General features: G+C 46.1%; 2 protein-coding genes across 2 annotated transcripts; one reads left to right on the forward strand and one right to left on the reverse strand.

Moving 5' to 3' along the window:
• The first annotated feature begins 685 nt into the window (after window positions 1-685).
• LOC108090793 (histone acetyltransferase KAT6A) lies at window positions 686-8,338 on the forward strand. The gene is given in 7 exon segments (XM_017189640.2): window positions 686-1,078; window positions 1,177-2,045; window positions 2,106-2,195; window positions 2,256-4,699; window positions 4,702-5,394; window positions 5,397-7,015; window positions 7,080-8,338. Coding segments are annotated over 6 exon segments (6,882 nt in total). The 5' UTR covers window positions 686-1,078; window positions 1,177-1,182; the 3' UTR covers window positions 8,253-8,338.
• A 52-nt stretch (window positions 8,339-8,390) lies between these two features.
• Window positions 8,391-15,495, reverse strand: LOC108090795 (helicase ARIP4). Its single transcript, XM_017189642.2, is given in 10 exon segments — window positions 8,391-9,963; window positions 10,021-10,257; window positions 10,310-10,421; window positions 10,479-11,151; window positions 11,217-11,340; window positions 11,343-11,414; window positions 11,471-12,075; window positions 12,132-13,765; window positions 13,768-14,449; window positions 15,192-15,495. Coding segments are annotated over 10 exon segments (4,902 nt in total). The 5' UTR covers window positions 15,194-15,495; the 3' UTR covers window positions 8,391-9,202.
• Between the last annotated feature and the right edge of the window lie 226 nt (window positions 15,496-15,721).

The following is a 15,721-nucleotide window of genomic DNA, read 5'->3' on the forward strand; positions in this document are numbered from 1 at the left end:
GCGTAACAGAATATAGATTTTTACATTGTTGAAAAACACTATCGATATGTTTGGGAGCCTAAAAATATTGTCAAAAATACTGATTATTCTTTCTAGATTTTAACATCATGAACGGTCATACTGGGGCACATAAAAGAAATGGACTTGAAACGTTAAAACTGTTTGCTTAAATTTTACCTTAATTTAAATATACTTTGTACAAGAGTGTAATCGTCACCTGGTCAAAATGCTAAGCTGGAAATAATTAACTTCAAGGGTCAGTGTTTGTAACTTTATATCGTAATCTAGGTTTCATATTAATGAAATCTAACAATATTTAATAAAATTATTTAAAGATTCCTAAAATCACTATTACTGCTTATTTATTTATTTAATTGTTCATTTAAATGGGTTGGAGTATCGTTTCATTCCGTCATTCCAAAGTTGCCGCCTTGCGAAATAGCCGCATTTTTGTTGTGGCAAAGTGTAGATGGGCCCCTTTAAAGCCTTCTAATACTCGGGAATCGAACTTCATTGCAAAATTACAATTTGTTATTGTTTTCAAGATAATAAATGTCTTCAGACGCGTTAATCGTAGAGTTACTAATGAAGGGTTGAGACAAACTCGCAGTTCGAAATACATTCGTGCTTACTTTCATCATAACTGAAATAATAAAAGTATGTACATACGAGCATACTGGCTTGCTTATGTATCTAAATATGTGTGTATGCCGTAGAATAGTTTTTGTTAGGTGGATACGTACATAAAAAATGGGATAGTTGTAGCGGAACTGTGTGATCGAATAGTGTGAAAGCCATGGTTACAAATTATTAAAGCTGAAAGCGCAAACTGAATACACTGCAGTTGCCGGAACTGAATATGTGCAAAGGGAAAAAGAAAGGCGACCAGTAAATTCGTATTCCTGCTTGAGTGTACTAAGAAAAATAGTGTTTCGGACAAATAATACAATGCGGGTCAAGCTATCTTGTCGATCAAAGATACGTACGTGCTTTTCAACGCATCTATAGGATGCATTTATCCTCAAACAATATTAAAATGTGTGTGTGTTACTCGAGATATCGGTTTTAGTAATATTCGGTAATAACTAGTGCTGCTATACTTAACAATCCACGTTTTTAAGTTTGGTTTTGAAGAATAACATAAATCCAAAAAAATTAATTTTGAATGCCTTCTAGTAAGCCATGATGAGGGAGTCGGCTCACGATATAAGCATGGACACCTGGAAGCAGTGGATCCTCGAGGCCATATCGAAGATCAGGTCCCAAAAACAAAGGCCCTCAGTGCAGAGGATTTGTCAAGCGATCGGAACCCATCACAAATTTCATGAGGACATTGTGGCCGAGAAACTAGAGAAGGCAGTCGAGTCGGGAGCAGTTATTAAAGTCTACAACAAGGGACTCCACTCCTACAAGGCTCCAATGGCCAAGCGGCGCATTAAAGTAGACAAGAACACCAATCTGTACAAGCTAGTGGCCAAGGCAGTCCACGATTTGGGCGAATGCGAAGGGTCCACGATTAAGAGCATAGAGAACTACATCCAAAAGTTCAACTGCATTGATCTGTCGCCCAATGTAGATTTTAAGGCCGTTATCAAGGCGTCCATTAAGAAGGCTGTGGATGCCGGCTTTTTGATACAGGAGGGAAAACTATACAAGAAGGGTAAATCCCTTACAACGCCGCGAAAATGTGCGCCTGCTTCAGACGTGGTCATAAAAGGCGAGGAGAGTTGCACCCACTGCTCGGGCAACTCGCAGAAGAATCTCAACGGCATCCCAGAACCCCTGAGCTCTTGCAAACAGTGCGGCATTTCTCTGCACACTACCTGCGCCAATATTGCCGGCAGATGTAAGTCCCAATCCTACGTGCTGCTTTACATGCTCGTTACCAAGGGCACTAATTGGGATTGCCAGAACTGCGCCGACTGCGCCGTCTGCAAGATGCGAAACCGAGGACCTTGCCTGTTGCAGTGTTTCGTGTGTAAAGACCACTTTCATTTAACATGTCTCGACACAATTCCAGACAAGAAGCCCAAGCATCCATACAGGTAAAGCCACATTAAATTTAAGATTTTTTCCGGACTTTATAACTGGCAATTTGTTCACAGGTGTAAAACATGCTCCAAGCAAAGCATTGACAACCCTAAATTGCTGAAAAGGGACAATGCAAGAGTAAAAATGGAGATTGGCAATGAGAGGTACTGTTAGTTTTCTTTTAAACTCGTCCACCCATTTTAAGCCAAAACTTATTATTTCAGGATGACCACCTCTGACAAATATGGCTCCAATAAGCGGCAAAACATCAAAAAAGAGGGCCACATAGACAGTCCATCGACCTCGAAACTTTGCGTTTACAATGACGGCAATGGTCAGAGGCGAAAAATTGCCGCCAGTTTGAATTCGAGAAAACTGAATCACAGCGGAGATCAGTTCGAGTTCCCCGGCAAGCAAAAGAGGTCGCATGTATTACAGGGAGGCTACTTGGCTAGCCAGGAAACGCGGAAGCGAACCTTTTCGGACCTTTCATCGACAAGTTCGTCGAGCGAAAGTGAAGATGACGACGATGAGGACGACGACAGGAACAGAAATGGCGACGACAACGACCAGGACGAGAGCACATCCTCGGATTCGTGTACTTCATCGAGCTCTGACTCGGACTCTAGCGAAAGTTCCAGCGACAGTTCCGAATGCGATGACGAAAACGACGAGGAGGATTATGACACGGATCGCAGTACTCTAAAGGGAAAGATCTTTGAGAACGAGAAGGAGAGCTGCTCTAAACTTAACACCGGCGAAGGTTTAAGCTCGCCTCACAACAGTGAGGTGGCAAGTGAAAACTGGGGCTTCGCAGCCGTGGCAAAAAACCCAATTGACATATTTGTTAAATCAAAAAACAACACCAGTGCCAAGAGCATTGCGTACACCAAGCCAGCAGGGAACGCGTTCGCGACGTCGCCAGCTGCCAATCGGACGCAAAAGAGCACGCCAGTAGCTTCTTCTACACCTGACAAAAGTTCCACGCCCATAGTCGGAATGACCATAAGACGGTCGACCGTAAATGGCCAAAAGAAAAAGATTATTCCCCTGAAGAGCATGCCCCTTGAAGTGGGCAAGTCGTACGAAAAGTGCGAAGACGACATTCCGTATTTAACAGAGGAGACTGTAATGAAGGTTCAGCTCATGGAAGAGATTGAACGATGCAGAGAAACCCACAGCGAAGCCGATGGCAAAGCAGAAACAAACAACGATGAAGATTCGCCCGGGGAAAACACAAAGCGCGCCAATCCTTTCGAAAACCAGCCGCTGCCGCCTGGAGTAACAGCTACGGATGTGGAACTGTACCAAGAGGTTCTGCACAAGGCCGTCGTTCAAATGTCCAACAATCACGTCGAGCAAGTAAATGACTTAAATATAAAACCCGGACAGAACACCCAGAGTCCCAAGTCAATCCAAATTGGAAAGTGGGACATTGAAACCTGGTACTCCAGCCCATTTCCGCAGGAGTACGCCAGGTTAATGAAACTGTTTTTGTGTGAGTTCTGCCTAAAGTACACAAAGAGTCGCTCTGTGCTGGACAGGCATCAGAACAAGTGCATTTGGAAGCAGCCGCCTGGCACTGAAATATTCAGACAAGGAAACATATCGGTGTTCGAGGTGGATGGCAATGTTAACAAGATCTATTGCCAGAACTTGTGTCTGCTGGCCAAGTTCTTTCTTGACCACAAAACTCTTTACTACGACGTGGAACCGTTTCTTTTCTATATTTTGACCAAAAATGATCAAAGTGGGTGCCATTTGGTTGGTTACTTCTCAAAAGAAAAGCACTGCACTCAAAAGTACAACGTGTCGTGCATTCTAACGATGCCGCAGTACCAGAGGCAAGGATACGGACGGTTTCTAATCGACTTCAGTTACTTGTTGAGCCGCGAAGAGGGACAGTTGGGAACCCCAGAAAAACCGCTATCGGATTTAGGTCGTCTCTCGTACTTTTCCTACTGGAAATCCGTTGTGTTGGAGTACTTGTACAAATATCGCAACCATACAAAGATCACCTTTAAGGATATAGCCATTAAAACTGGTCTAGCTATATCCGATATTGCCCTGGCCTTCGAGTTACTGAACTTTATAAAGCTACGGAAAAATGACGGCGACATAAGGTATCAGATTAACGTGAAGATTGACTGGAAGAAAGTGGTTGCCCATCATAATAAAATGACCAACAGTAAGACTCGAATAATCATCGAAGCGGACTGTTTGAGATGGAGCCCTTTGCTGTCGGTTTCGAAAGTGCCCAACATAATCAAGCCGATTTCGAATCGCGAATATTTGAACAACCAAATTGAGAAGAAATCCGATTTGAAGGAAACGAATGAAGATAATAAAGTGGTCGTAAAGCAAAGTGTGCCCACTGCCCCGAAGATGCATCAGGACAGTCAAGAGGTTCAAGCAAGGAATAGGGGGCCTAGCTTAGAAAAGCTGCAGGAAGATAGAGAACACCACAGAAAACGTGCGTGCCCGGAAGAGTTCCTTAAATCGGCTCCGAATGAGGCAAAAAAACTCAAGGTGTCTGCACCACAGCCGCACCTTGAGGATCAGTCGCTTGGTGAGCAGTCCGACTCATCTGACTCTAAATCTGCTAAAGAACTGTCGGAGCATCTCACTAAAAGGGCTCAGCGATTAGCCAAACGCAACGACATAATTCCCCCACCAACAAACGGAAACATTTCGACCGACCATTGGAGAGCAATGCTTTTTCAAGCGACCAAAATCCTCCGGTACAGAGTCAATCGGAAGTTTGTTTACCCGACGGTGAACCCAAGTTGGAAGAAACTGCTGCCAAGGAGATAAACAAAAGTGTTCTGGAAAAGGAGCACGTCGACAAACCGGTTAACATCGTACCCAAATTAAGGGGCAAACAGTCCAATGGAAAAAGAACAGAGGAATCTCAATTTAATGGGAATACCACTTCGGATCCTGGTGATGTTTCTTTACTAAGTCCAGCCAAGAAAACCACTAAAGAATTGGTGCAGTTGACGAAAACTGAGATTTCAGAGAAAAGCCAGGATTCGGCAAAGACCGAGAGCGAAGCCAGCAGTGTAAGCGAACAAGTGCTCGATGCAGTGGCTAAGAAAACCAAGAAGACCTTATTCTCCTCCGATGTTACTTCGTACAATACTGAAGATGTAAAATTTAGTGCGCAGGATAAGCCAGTGGTTAACACTCCGCAGGTAAAGGAGACATCCAAAGAGGTCGAAACAAAGGAGGTCAAGCCGCTTGAAGTGCCGGAACAAAAGCCCAAGAGTCCCGAAAAAGCGGAACCTGTTGTAGTGGCTGCCCAGCCCGTGGAGCAGGTCAAGGTTCCTGGGAGTACCGAGAACGCTAACAACCCCGTGGAGGAAAAAAAATGGAGCTGGATGTGAACTATTTGAAAAAATCCCCGGCTCCACCTACAGTGCTGCCAGTGCAGAAATCAGTGCCTGAGGCGCCTGCCCCTTCTGTTCCGAAGGAAAAGGACAAGGACACCGTGATCGCTCAGCCAAGTGAGGCATTACCAAAACCGCCAGAAACGGAAAGAGTGAAGAAAGTGGAAGTCCCTGTGTCGAATCCACTTGTTAACCGCGCAGATGCTTGCTCCGCTGTGGAGCAACTACAAGCACAGCCGGTAAAGGAAAAGATCGCACCGGAAAAATTAGAGCTGCCAGTGGCCAAGGAAAACGTTGATGTCAAGGAAAAGGCAATAAGGAGAACAGTGTCGGAGGCAACTGTTGTGAAGCCGGAGATTAACAGCGTGGAAAAGAAATACGAGCCCAGCAAGGTGGCAGCTGTTGCTGAAAAGGAAGTAATCAAGTCCGACCAGCATCTAGTGCAGGTCAAGGAGGAGGAGAAGTCAATTGCAAGGGCACCCTCCGCTCCCATTCCCATCCGAGACAAAATCCAGCTGAAGGGCAACGAGCACGCCCAGCTGCAGAACTCGATTCCCTCCCAGTTCCCACTCAACCAGATGCCGAACTACCACGGCTCACAGTATTGGCAGTGGGACTACTACGGCTACAACCTCTCGCACCTGGACGCCGCCTCGCAAAAGGGCCAAAAGCAGTTCCACAAGGACCTGGCCACCACCATGGCCTATACGCACAATTTCACGCAAAACCTTTACCAATCCGCCAATTTGGCCATGCAGCACGCCCATCACCAGATGCACCAGACCAAGGAGAAGCACAAGGTGGAGCGCAAGAACAGCGGCAAGAAGGAGGAACACTCCAAGGTGGTGTCTAGTGTGTCGAACGTGGTCAGCTCTGCCCGCGAGGAGGTGCACGTCCAGCAGTGCAACGAGTATGCGGGCAACAACCAGGCGGCCATTTACAACCAGAAGTGCGTCACGCAGCAAAAGCAGGCGCAGCAGATGAAGGCCCTGGCCAATGTCCAGAATCCAGTGCCACGACAGAGCAAGGCAAACCCGAGCGAAGCGACAGTTCTGATGCCCAATCCAGTGAACGCCCAGTCAGGAGCTGTGCCCGCCAAGCAGAAGGTGGAGCACGGTGTCAACGCGGCTTCAGTCATTTCCCGCGAGGGAAAGCTTAATAAGATTGGCCACCCCAACATTCACGCTTCCGCACAGCATGCTAATCTCCAAGTGGGCGGCGGCCAGTCCGACGTAAACCCCAATCTAGTATACAACACTGAGTCCTCGACGAATGCGACCATGCAGCACTACGATTGCGGGATCAATGCCCAGATTAACATGGAGTCGCCGGCCAATATTGGCTCTGCCATCGCCCATGGGGCGCAAGAAATCGCAGCTTCGCCGAACGTCCATATGCACCAGCCGCACAGGCAGTTCTCCGACTGCTCCATGCAGAACCAGCCCGTGACCACGCCCATGCACATGTCCATCCAAAACTCGCACATGCAGCAGCAAAACAATCTGAACATTAATATGGCGCCGGAGGGCTCGTCGAACATCAATCTCCTCAGCAATCCGCAGCACCAGCATCAGAATAGGAAACTGAATGCCCAGGTAATATACCCAAATCGAATTCCTTGATAATTGTGTAATAATTCATGGGCACTCTCATTTTCAGGCGGAAATCGCGGTCAGCTCTCCAACACCTTCGCACAGAGCCACCACGCCCAAGCAAATTCGAAGCGGAAACACGACTCAGCAACGGGACGCCAAGAACGCGGCGCCCGCGACAACCACAACGAATACTCATCATCAGATTCCCCAGGGCGGGGCCGCGGCCAATATATCAAAGTCGCACCACGACTCCCTGCACAACCTGCAGTTCTCACAGCACGGACACCAGCAGAACATGCAGCCAATCGACTATGTGCCCATTCCGCAAATCAGCCAGAATTTTTCGGCCAATCCCTCGAACTACGACATTGTGGGCATCCAGCAAAGGATGTCGCTCAACAGCTCCGTGCACTCGTTGGCCAATAGCCACCAGCGCATCGATCAGCCGTCATCGGCGTGCGCCGTCAACAACTTCTACTTGCAGAATAACATGCCCGCTGCGGAGAACGTGCCGCGGGTGCCGGTATCCAGTTCCCTGGGCGGACCGCCGTCGGCGGGCAACAACGACCAGCGGCAGGCTGGGCAGGAGTCGATAACGTCGACCAACAGCGCAGGAGCCGCTGCCTCCCTGGCGGGGTGCAGCATTGCCAAGCTGCAGCAGCTGACCAATTGCCTGGAGAGCCAGCCGTGCAACACGTCGCCTGGAGCCCAGGTGAACCTCGCTCCCTCGCCGCATCACCCCATTCCACCGAACTCGATGACCCCCCCGCCGCACCTGCTGATGCAGAACAGGAACATCTCCACCCCGCCCAACATGCTGCAGACGCAGGTGACGCCTCTGCAGTACAAGTACTATCCGGGCAACATGAACATCCCGCCGATCGCGTCGGCGCAGAACGCGAGCCGGAACACCCGCAACACCCCCTCCGCCCCGGTGCAGCACACCTCGACGTCCATGAGCAGCGGCAACAACCAACGGGCCAACGTGCACATCAGTCCCAACTTGATGGCTCCCTACGGAGCTATCAACAGCTACCGCATGTCACCGCAGCAGTCCCCGCCTACTGGAAGCTACAGCTCGGGAAGCGAGTACCCCAACTCGCAGATCCCGATGCAGATGATGAACATGCCATCGCAGTACCAGGATGCCTGCGTGCTACAGCGGGGCACGCCCTCCAACCCGATGTACCCCACGTATTCCCCCTACTTACCTCTCAACGGTTCTATTCGCAGATAATAGATGCGCACATTTTATATGTTACTGTATTGAGTATGATTTGTATATTAATGTGTGCTGTAAATAAATATATAATACGTCAATTTAACAATTCAATCCGATCGCCTAACTTTTCAAATAATTAGAAGCCAGAAGCGATTCGGTTGTTTAATACTTTTTCTTTATTGCTTAGACCTAACATTGTTTAATCAAAGCTTTTTATTATTTCGAATGTGCTATTATCTAGGCTAATGTCAATGTTTTCTAGTTTCCTTTTCGGGGTATTGCTACCTTTGTCCGAAAGGGAGACCAATTTCGAATGTTATTCCGTATGAGTTGTTCTATTCATGGGCTTTTAAATTAAATACAATTGGGTTGAACGATTGCTTAAACAGTATATTACGACCTATGAATATTTATTTAGATTTTGTTTGTATTTTCTGAATGGAAACTAATAACTTATCGTAATTATGCTTTAAAAAAGAATTTACTATGATAAGATAATAAATAAATTACATGAAAATAATGATAAGGAATAAAGGCCGAGCTCTTTTGTCCAGTCAAGGTAACACCTTAATAAATAAGCCTTCCAAATGATTCAGATTGACAAGCCTTAAGAACTTTATGGGTAAAATTGAAGTTTAATAAGTATAGGAAGCATTGCGTGTGGTTTTTCGATCAGTTATGCGATCTCATTAATTGTCTAGTATAATGATAATGCTTTAATAAGACAGTTTGCTTCTTAGGCGTTTATAACTTGCGAAACGGCTAAAGCTCCGCCTAACAAGTCAACATTTTAGGCCCTTTTTTAATACATAAAAAATGTAAACTAAGCGATTAAAAACAAACTGTTCAAATACTATTTTATACAGAAAGCATCGTTTAAAATTGAGCACGAACAAAACAACACAGTAAACAGTTTCAAGCCCTCAACTGGACACGGAGATATGGACCTAGGCTATTTACACTCGCTATTGGGACGACCATTCGTTGATGGGGTAATTACTACCAATGTACGATGGCTGCCGAATAGCTTCGTTTGACGCTGGTGAGTTTACAACCGAACTCCAATGCTGTCGCGGGAAGACGTTTGAGTTGACGTATGACGACGGAGCACCGATGTAAGCTGCCGGAGGATGCAGATTCGAGTGATACGGGGCGAAGTTCAGATTGCCGTACGAGGTGTAGTTATTGATGTGGTAGCTGGAAGCAGGCGGTGCGGCCTTGTGCTTATTGTCATAGTAATCGTAGTACTGGGGGGGATATGTGTGCTGGAAAGGCTTGGACTGAAAGTACGAATTGTCCGCTGAAGTCGCCGCTTCTCCACTTGGAGCTCCAGGATGCGGTGGTAGTGTCGCATTGGGCTGAATACTGTTGGCATTGTTGTAGCCCTCGCCAGCATTCGGCAGGTGATTCTGGTGTTTGTACGCCTGTGAGGCTTGCTGCTGCGGCGGTTGCTGTGGCGGTGCTTGCTGCTGCGGTTGTTGGTGCGACTGCGGCTGAGTTTGCTGTTGCTGCGATTGCTGTGGGTAATTCAAATCGCATGGCAGCTGATGCTGATTTGACGGTATGGTTAAAGTACTATTTGGTTGCGTTTGCGGCTTAAAATTTAGCATGTTCTCCGTCGACTTTCGATCCTTGGCTGAAATCTCTGGCCGGCTAGTGGTTGCTGGTGAGCATTCCCTGTTTTTCACTAAGTGTGGTTCGTCATCAGCTGTAAGATCTTTTACATCTGAAATCATATAAAATATGTATCAAGTACGTTTTTTTCCAAAACTGACACCCGTACCTTCTTCCGGAGTTTGCGGCTTTGCCGTGTCAGTGTCGCAATCGGAAGTAATGTCGATCACGTCATCCTTATTTGTTGGTTTTTCTGGTTCAGTTTTTGCTGTAGTCCTTATAGCAATGATCTTCCCGCTATCCAACTGCATGTAAATACCTTTAGCCGACTTCAGGACCATTACACGTTGGCCTGCCTTCAAAATTATATTGGCTTTATCGGCCGAATTTGTGGGAATAACAACGTCTAAAAGACAGTTGATCAGTAAAATGTTTGGTATTGAAAAAAGTTAATTTACCAAGTGGTAGCGTCATTTCTTGGGCAGTCATTCCCTGTCTTTGCCAAACGTCAGCGGGAATCCAACGAGTTGAACGTCCGCCAGTAGAAGAGGACGTATTGGTCTTAATTTGCTAAACGTATCAAATAAAAGTGTAAGATTTTGTTAATTTTTTTACATTAGTACCTACTTGATTCATTGGTTTTGTAATTACAGTTCCATCGTTATTTACGACCTTATAGTGCATTTTAGCAGGAGTATATGTAAATCGCTGGTTGACGGCGGCTTTCTTTTCCAATTCGTAGCTTCGATGAGCTTGTCTTTTTTCAGCTTGGGATAGCTTTCTGTCCTTTTGATCAACCAACAAACTTTCGTGCAAGAATGGTTCCTTTGTCACACAGTGTCTGTGCAATTCGAGAATGGTGTTAATTATTGAGTCGGCATGAACAATATTCTCCCGAACATCATCTTTTTCATTCTTAATTGGTGATTGAGAAGCCCCATTTAGTGTTTGATGCTCAGTTTGATCGTCTGCTGGTTTATTTTGCCCTTCTTCCGATTTTTTTGGCTCATCTGACGACAAATTAGTTTCGTCTTCCTTCTTAATGCCGTTCTCCGATGGCGAGCTTGGCTTACTCAATTCGTCTGCCGTCTTGTTCAATTCGTCTCCAGTTTCTTCGTCGGAGTCATAGTCGTGGCAGAGATTGGTAATGTCCTTCATTGAAAGATGTGCCTCAGGATTGCATTCATCGACAATTCGATCAGACATTCCCTGCTTTTTGATTTGCCTATCGTATATCTTTTTCTCCAGACACTTGTCCATTACAATTCTGTACACGAAACAGGGCTTTGTCTGTCCATATCTGAAAATGGCGGACAGCATTTAAGTAAATGTCCTGGCGATTCAATTAATTTAAAACTTCTTTACCTATAAATCCGATACACAGCTTGTGTATCGTGACAGGGATTCCAACTAGCGTCGAATATTATGACGCGGTTTGCTCCAGTAAGGTTGATTCCCAGCGAGCCGGCTCTTGTAGATATTAAAAAAGCTTAACATTACAATTTGCATTGAATTCATTGACTAGCCTTTCCCTTTCCTGCGAAGAAGTAGAACCATCCAAACCTGAAACAAAGAAATTCGATTTGACAGAGTGTTATCTAATCGGTTGGCATACTTACGAAAATAAGAGTTGTTTTTTGACCAAAGTTGATTGCTTCCAGGGACATAACTAGACTTTAGATACACTTCAAGTAGGTTTAAGGTTAATAAACTTTGGCTAAACAGCAAAATACGATCCCCTAACTGCAGGCTCTCCTTCAAGATGCAAAAGAAAATTTCCATTTTCGGCGAATTTGATATTAGGCCCGACACATAGTTCTTCATTAAGTCAACGGCCCACGAGCATGAAAATTCATCGTTTCGCTGCTTACTCTTTAGCAACTTTTTAAACGGCTCGGCGGCAACGCCACTAACGTTTTTAATGCCCGGGGCACTCCATTCACTTGCTTTGCTCGAACTGCACTCATTTTCTATTTGATTGTTGGAGCACGGCGTTTGTATTGTCGTCTCGACAGTTTTTATTTCGTTTGTGTCCAGATCGACGATTTCTGAAGATCCCGTAATACTTTCAAAGTTGTTCGACATGTTTGTGTCTGTTTGCTTTATGACTTCTACGCATCCCGGCTTTGGAAGAATACTGGATTCCATCCAGTAGTTATTTTTTCCCTCGCTGCCGAAAGTTCCATAATTAAGTGGCTCTGGCTTTTCGTCATAGAAACTAGGGCTGTAAGTATTATAAGTAAATATAAAAATGACAAAGTGAAGAAGCGAAAACCCTACCTCTTGTTTAAATATTTAGCATTCAAATCCGATGTTGCAGGCATATTAAATAAGTTTGGTTGTTCGGCTTTGGGCAAGCTATCAATACTATTGACCGTTTCGCCGGATCCATTGATTTTCTTCTCGAACAGTGGCGAAGCCACACTCAAGGAATTTTCTGGACTGGGCTCGACCGTCGGGGTGGGAACGACCTTGGACACCTCCTCGTCGATTTCTAAATCTAAATCAGTCTCACATTTTTTCAGAAAGTTATACAGAACATCCGGATGGTTCCAGATCTTGCAGCAAACGGCGAAGGCCTTCAGCGGATTAGGAAAGGCTTTCGTGCGCACCACGTCGGTCATGAAGGTGTCGTAGAGTTTGCGCTGGAAGGCGGTCATTTTGGCCAGAATGACGTATTCGTACTTCTGGGGAAGCGTCAGCTGGAGCACCGTGTGCGAGCGCCGCTGTACGAATCCCAGCAGCAGAGAGTGCAGCACGTGCGCTCGGTAGCGCATCAGCTTGATGTCGTCCGGAGTGGAGTCCACACACTGGCCGTTCTGGATGGGCCGCTCGAACATGTTGCAGAACTCTGTGCGAGTGCCCAGGTAGTTTGGCCGCACAAAGTCTACCATGCACCAGTACTCGAGCAGGTTGTTTTGCAGAGGGTAGCCTGTCAGCACAATGCGGCGCCGTGTCCGGATCTGCTTCAGTGCCAGCGAGATGCCGGCATGCGAGTTCTTAATGCGGTGTCCCTCGTCGCAGATTACCAGGTCCGGCCCCGGCTTCACTAAGGCTTCGAACACCAGATTCATGAGATCGCTGCTCGAATCCATTCCGTCGGGTCGGATGACGCTGCCCTTCCGCTTGCGCGTCTTGACCAGCTTGAGTGCCAGCAGGCGGAACAGCTCGTAGCCAATGAGCAGCACGCCGCCCTCGTGCACCCAGTTGAGGATCACCTTTGCCCGGGCCGTCAGAGTCTTCTGCTGGTCGTTCAGCACGTAGATGTCGAAGTTGCGGGCCCGCACATTACCATCTGCGGAATAGCGCGGCACCCACATGTTGAACTCACTCAGCCAGTTCTGCAGCGTGTTTATGGGCATTACGCACAGCACCGTCTTGGCCGAGGTGTGTCTCAGGAAAATATCACAGAACGAAACGACCTGCAGTGTCTTGCCCAGACCCATAGAGTGGGCAAGGATGCAGCCGAAGCCGCTCGACTTGTTGTACCTCCGCGTGGACTCGATTATGTTGTCGTACAGGAAGCGCACGCCCCCGATTTGGTGCGGCTTTATCACCTTTGCGATCTGTGGAGCCAGGTATAGGGTCTCCTCGCCCTCGGGGTGCGCTATGTTGACCACCACCTGACCGTTCTCGTCGGGGACATTGTACGCGTCCTTCACATGCATGCCGCTGTTGGTGGCATCGTCCGACTCATTCAAGTCCTCGTCCTCGTCTTCCGCCTCCTCCTCGGACAGGAGGATGCAGTCGTCGTCGGAACTGTCATCGATTGTGACCACCTCGCTGGGCTGCTGCACGCTGGCCTCCTTGTGCAGCACGTCCTCAATGCTGCCGCCGCTGAGGCTACTGCTGTTCGACTCGTCGAATGTGTCCGACGCGATTTCCTCCTCAGGAAAGTCCACGGAAGGGATGTGGGGATTCTCGGGGGGTTGGCCACCGCACAGCTCTCTATGCCCTCGCTCTCGTCCAGCTGGAGAATGCGGAAGAACTGCTTGTGCACAACCTGCTTCTGGATCTCACGCATTGACTTCTGTTGACCAGCAACGCGAGCCAAGCGCTCGGACTCCTCTCGCTGCGCAGCCAGGGTGGTGGTGTCTAGGTTGTTTTCGTTCATCACATCGCGGATGTTCTTCCGCAGATGACTGTTTTTCTTCTCCTCGGCGGCCGTCAGGCTGATCTTTTTGTTTGCAGCCTGGTCGTCTGCCCCGGAGTTTTTCCGCTTGTGGGCATTAGGTACTGTGTTCTTGGGCACCTCGACCAGGGGATTTATTACCCGGTCGGGCTCCACATGCTGGCTCATTTCCGGGCAGTATTCTGGCATTTTAGTTGGTAATTCGACGGCTCCGGCGATGGCTGTGGGTATGGGTATAGGTATGGGTACTGGTACTGGTACTGGTACTGGTCCTGGTACCGGTATGCCGGCATGCAGTTCTGGCTGTGGCTCTGTGGAGGGATTGTGGAAGTACCGTCTCGGGTCCTCCGGATACATCATTGAGGGATGAAACTCGTTGACGATGGGCCAACCCTCTGGCTTCTGTAGTCTTTGGTTAACATCGTAATTGGGATTTGATTCTTCCATATTGGCTTCTGATGTATCCCTGTAAAAAAGGAGGACATTGATTAGATTTGCTTGCTTTTATTATTTGTTTTAATTATTAATTTTTTTATCGAGTAACAAATCCTTAATATGAGATTTGGGGTAATCAAGAAGGGGAATACAATAAGCAGTATATACGCAACAACTGTAGCACAATCAATTAATACATTTTTGGAGCCGGTGGCCTTGTAATAAACTAAATCTCCTTACCTCAGATATTGGCTATTACATTGGTACTTAGGGATCGTCTTTAGTTGGCATGAATAAATTTAAAACTTGGATGCTGACACTTATCAAATGCCGCTGTTTATATGTAATTACATACAAACAGGTGTAAATGTTGCTAGCCTCTAGAAGGCATTTATAAAACTGTTCGTAACTGCAGGGGTTTGCCAACAGATTTCCCATATAGTAATTGAACGATAGTGCTCTTACAACTACAACGTTTAAAGAACATTTAAACTTAATTTTCCTTTTATAAGCCACACATGTATGCACGTTACATACTCATATACCCAAGTACATACTAAAACTGTAACCGGGACGGATTTTTAGCCTTAAAGAGGGTAACTCAGTCCTTAATCGGCGTGGAAATAATTTATCAAAACAAATGGGATCACCAGACATTATATCAAAAACTAATTAATTTAATTGTGCACATAAACTGTCAAGATTTTTTTCTTTGCACAAGTTACAAGCAGGTTTTTCTGTAGTTAGTTTTGGTGATAAACAATCTTACGCACATTACATTCAGCCGGCGGTTATGCTTTTTAGATGAAAGAATTAATAACACAGGTTCTTGATAATTGTTATTTTATACATATGGGTGTATTTCTATATGCACGATTGGAAGGTTATTTTTATTGGTGTTCGGTTTTGAGATTCTCGGTTAGTTACGTCTGCCACTTTTATTTTGAAGACCAAGCTCCTTAGTTTGTTTTTATATTAATTTAAAATGTTTTTCTCGATTTAATATCTCGCTGTTTTCAACATGTATATTTGTATATAATGAATACATTACTCTACATAGATATGAACAAAGTTTTGCTCTGGTGCACGGTCAGGCTGCATGAAGAGTGACCAGTTTATTAGGGGTCGTTACACGATAGCTCTTCGATATTTATCGAAACATCTGAAAACGAACAACCGATTCTGGAATTAAAACTTAAATAAATAAGTACTTAAAATTTGGTAACTGGTTTTGGAATAAGTGATGAGAATATATAATTACATAAATGTAAAAACATAAAAATGCAGTATTTTCGACACAGTT

The sequence above is a fragment of the Drosophila ficusphila genome, unplaced genomic scaffold (genome assembly GCF_018152265.1).
Source record: "Drosophila ficusphila isolate 14025-0441.05 unplaced genomic scaffold, ASM1815226v1 contig_414, whole genome shotgun sequence".
Taxonomy (NCBI): Eukaryota; Metazoa; Arthropoda; class Insecta; order Diptera; family Drosophilidae; genus Drosophila; species Drosophila ficusphila.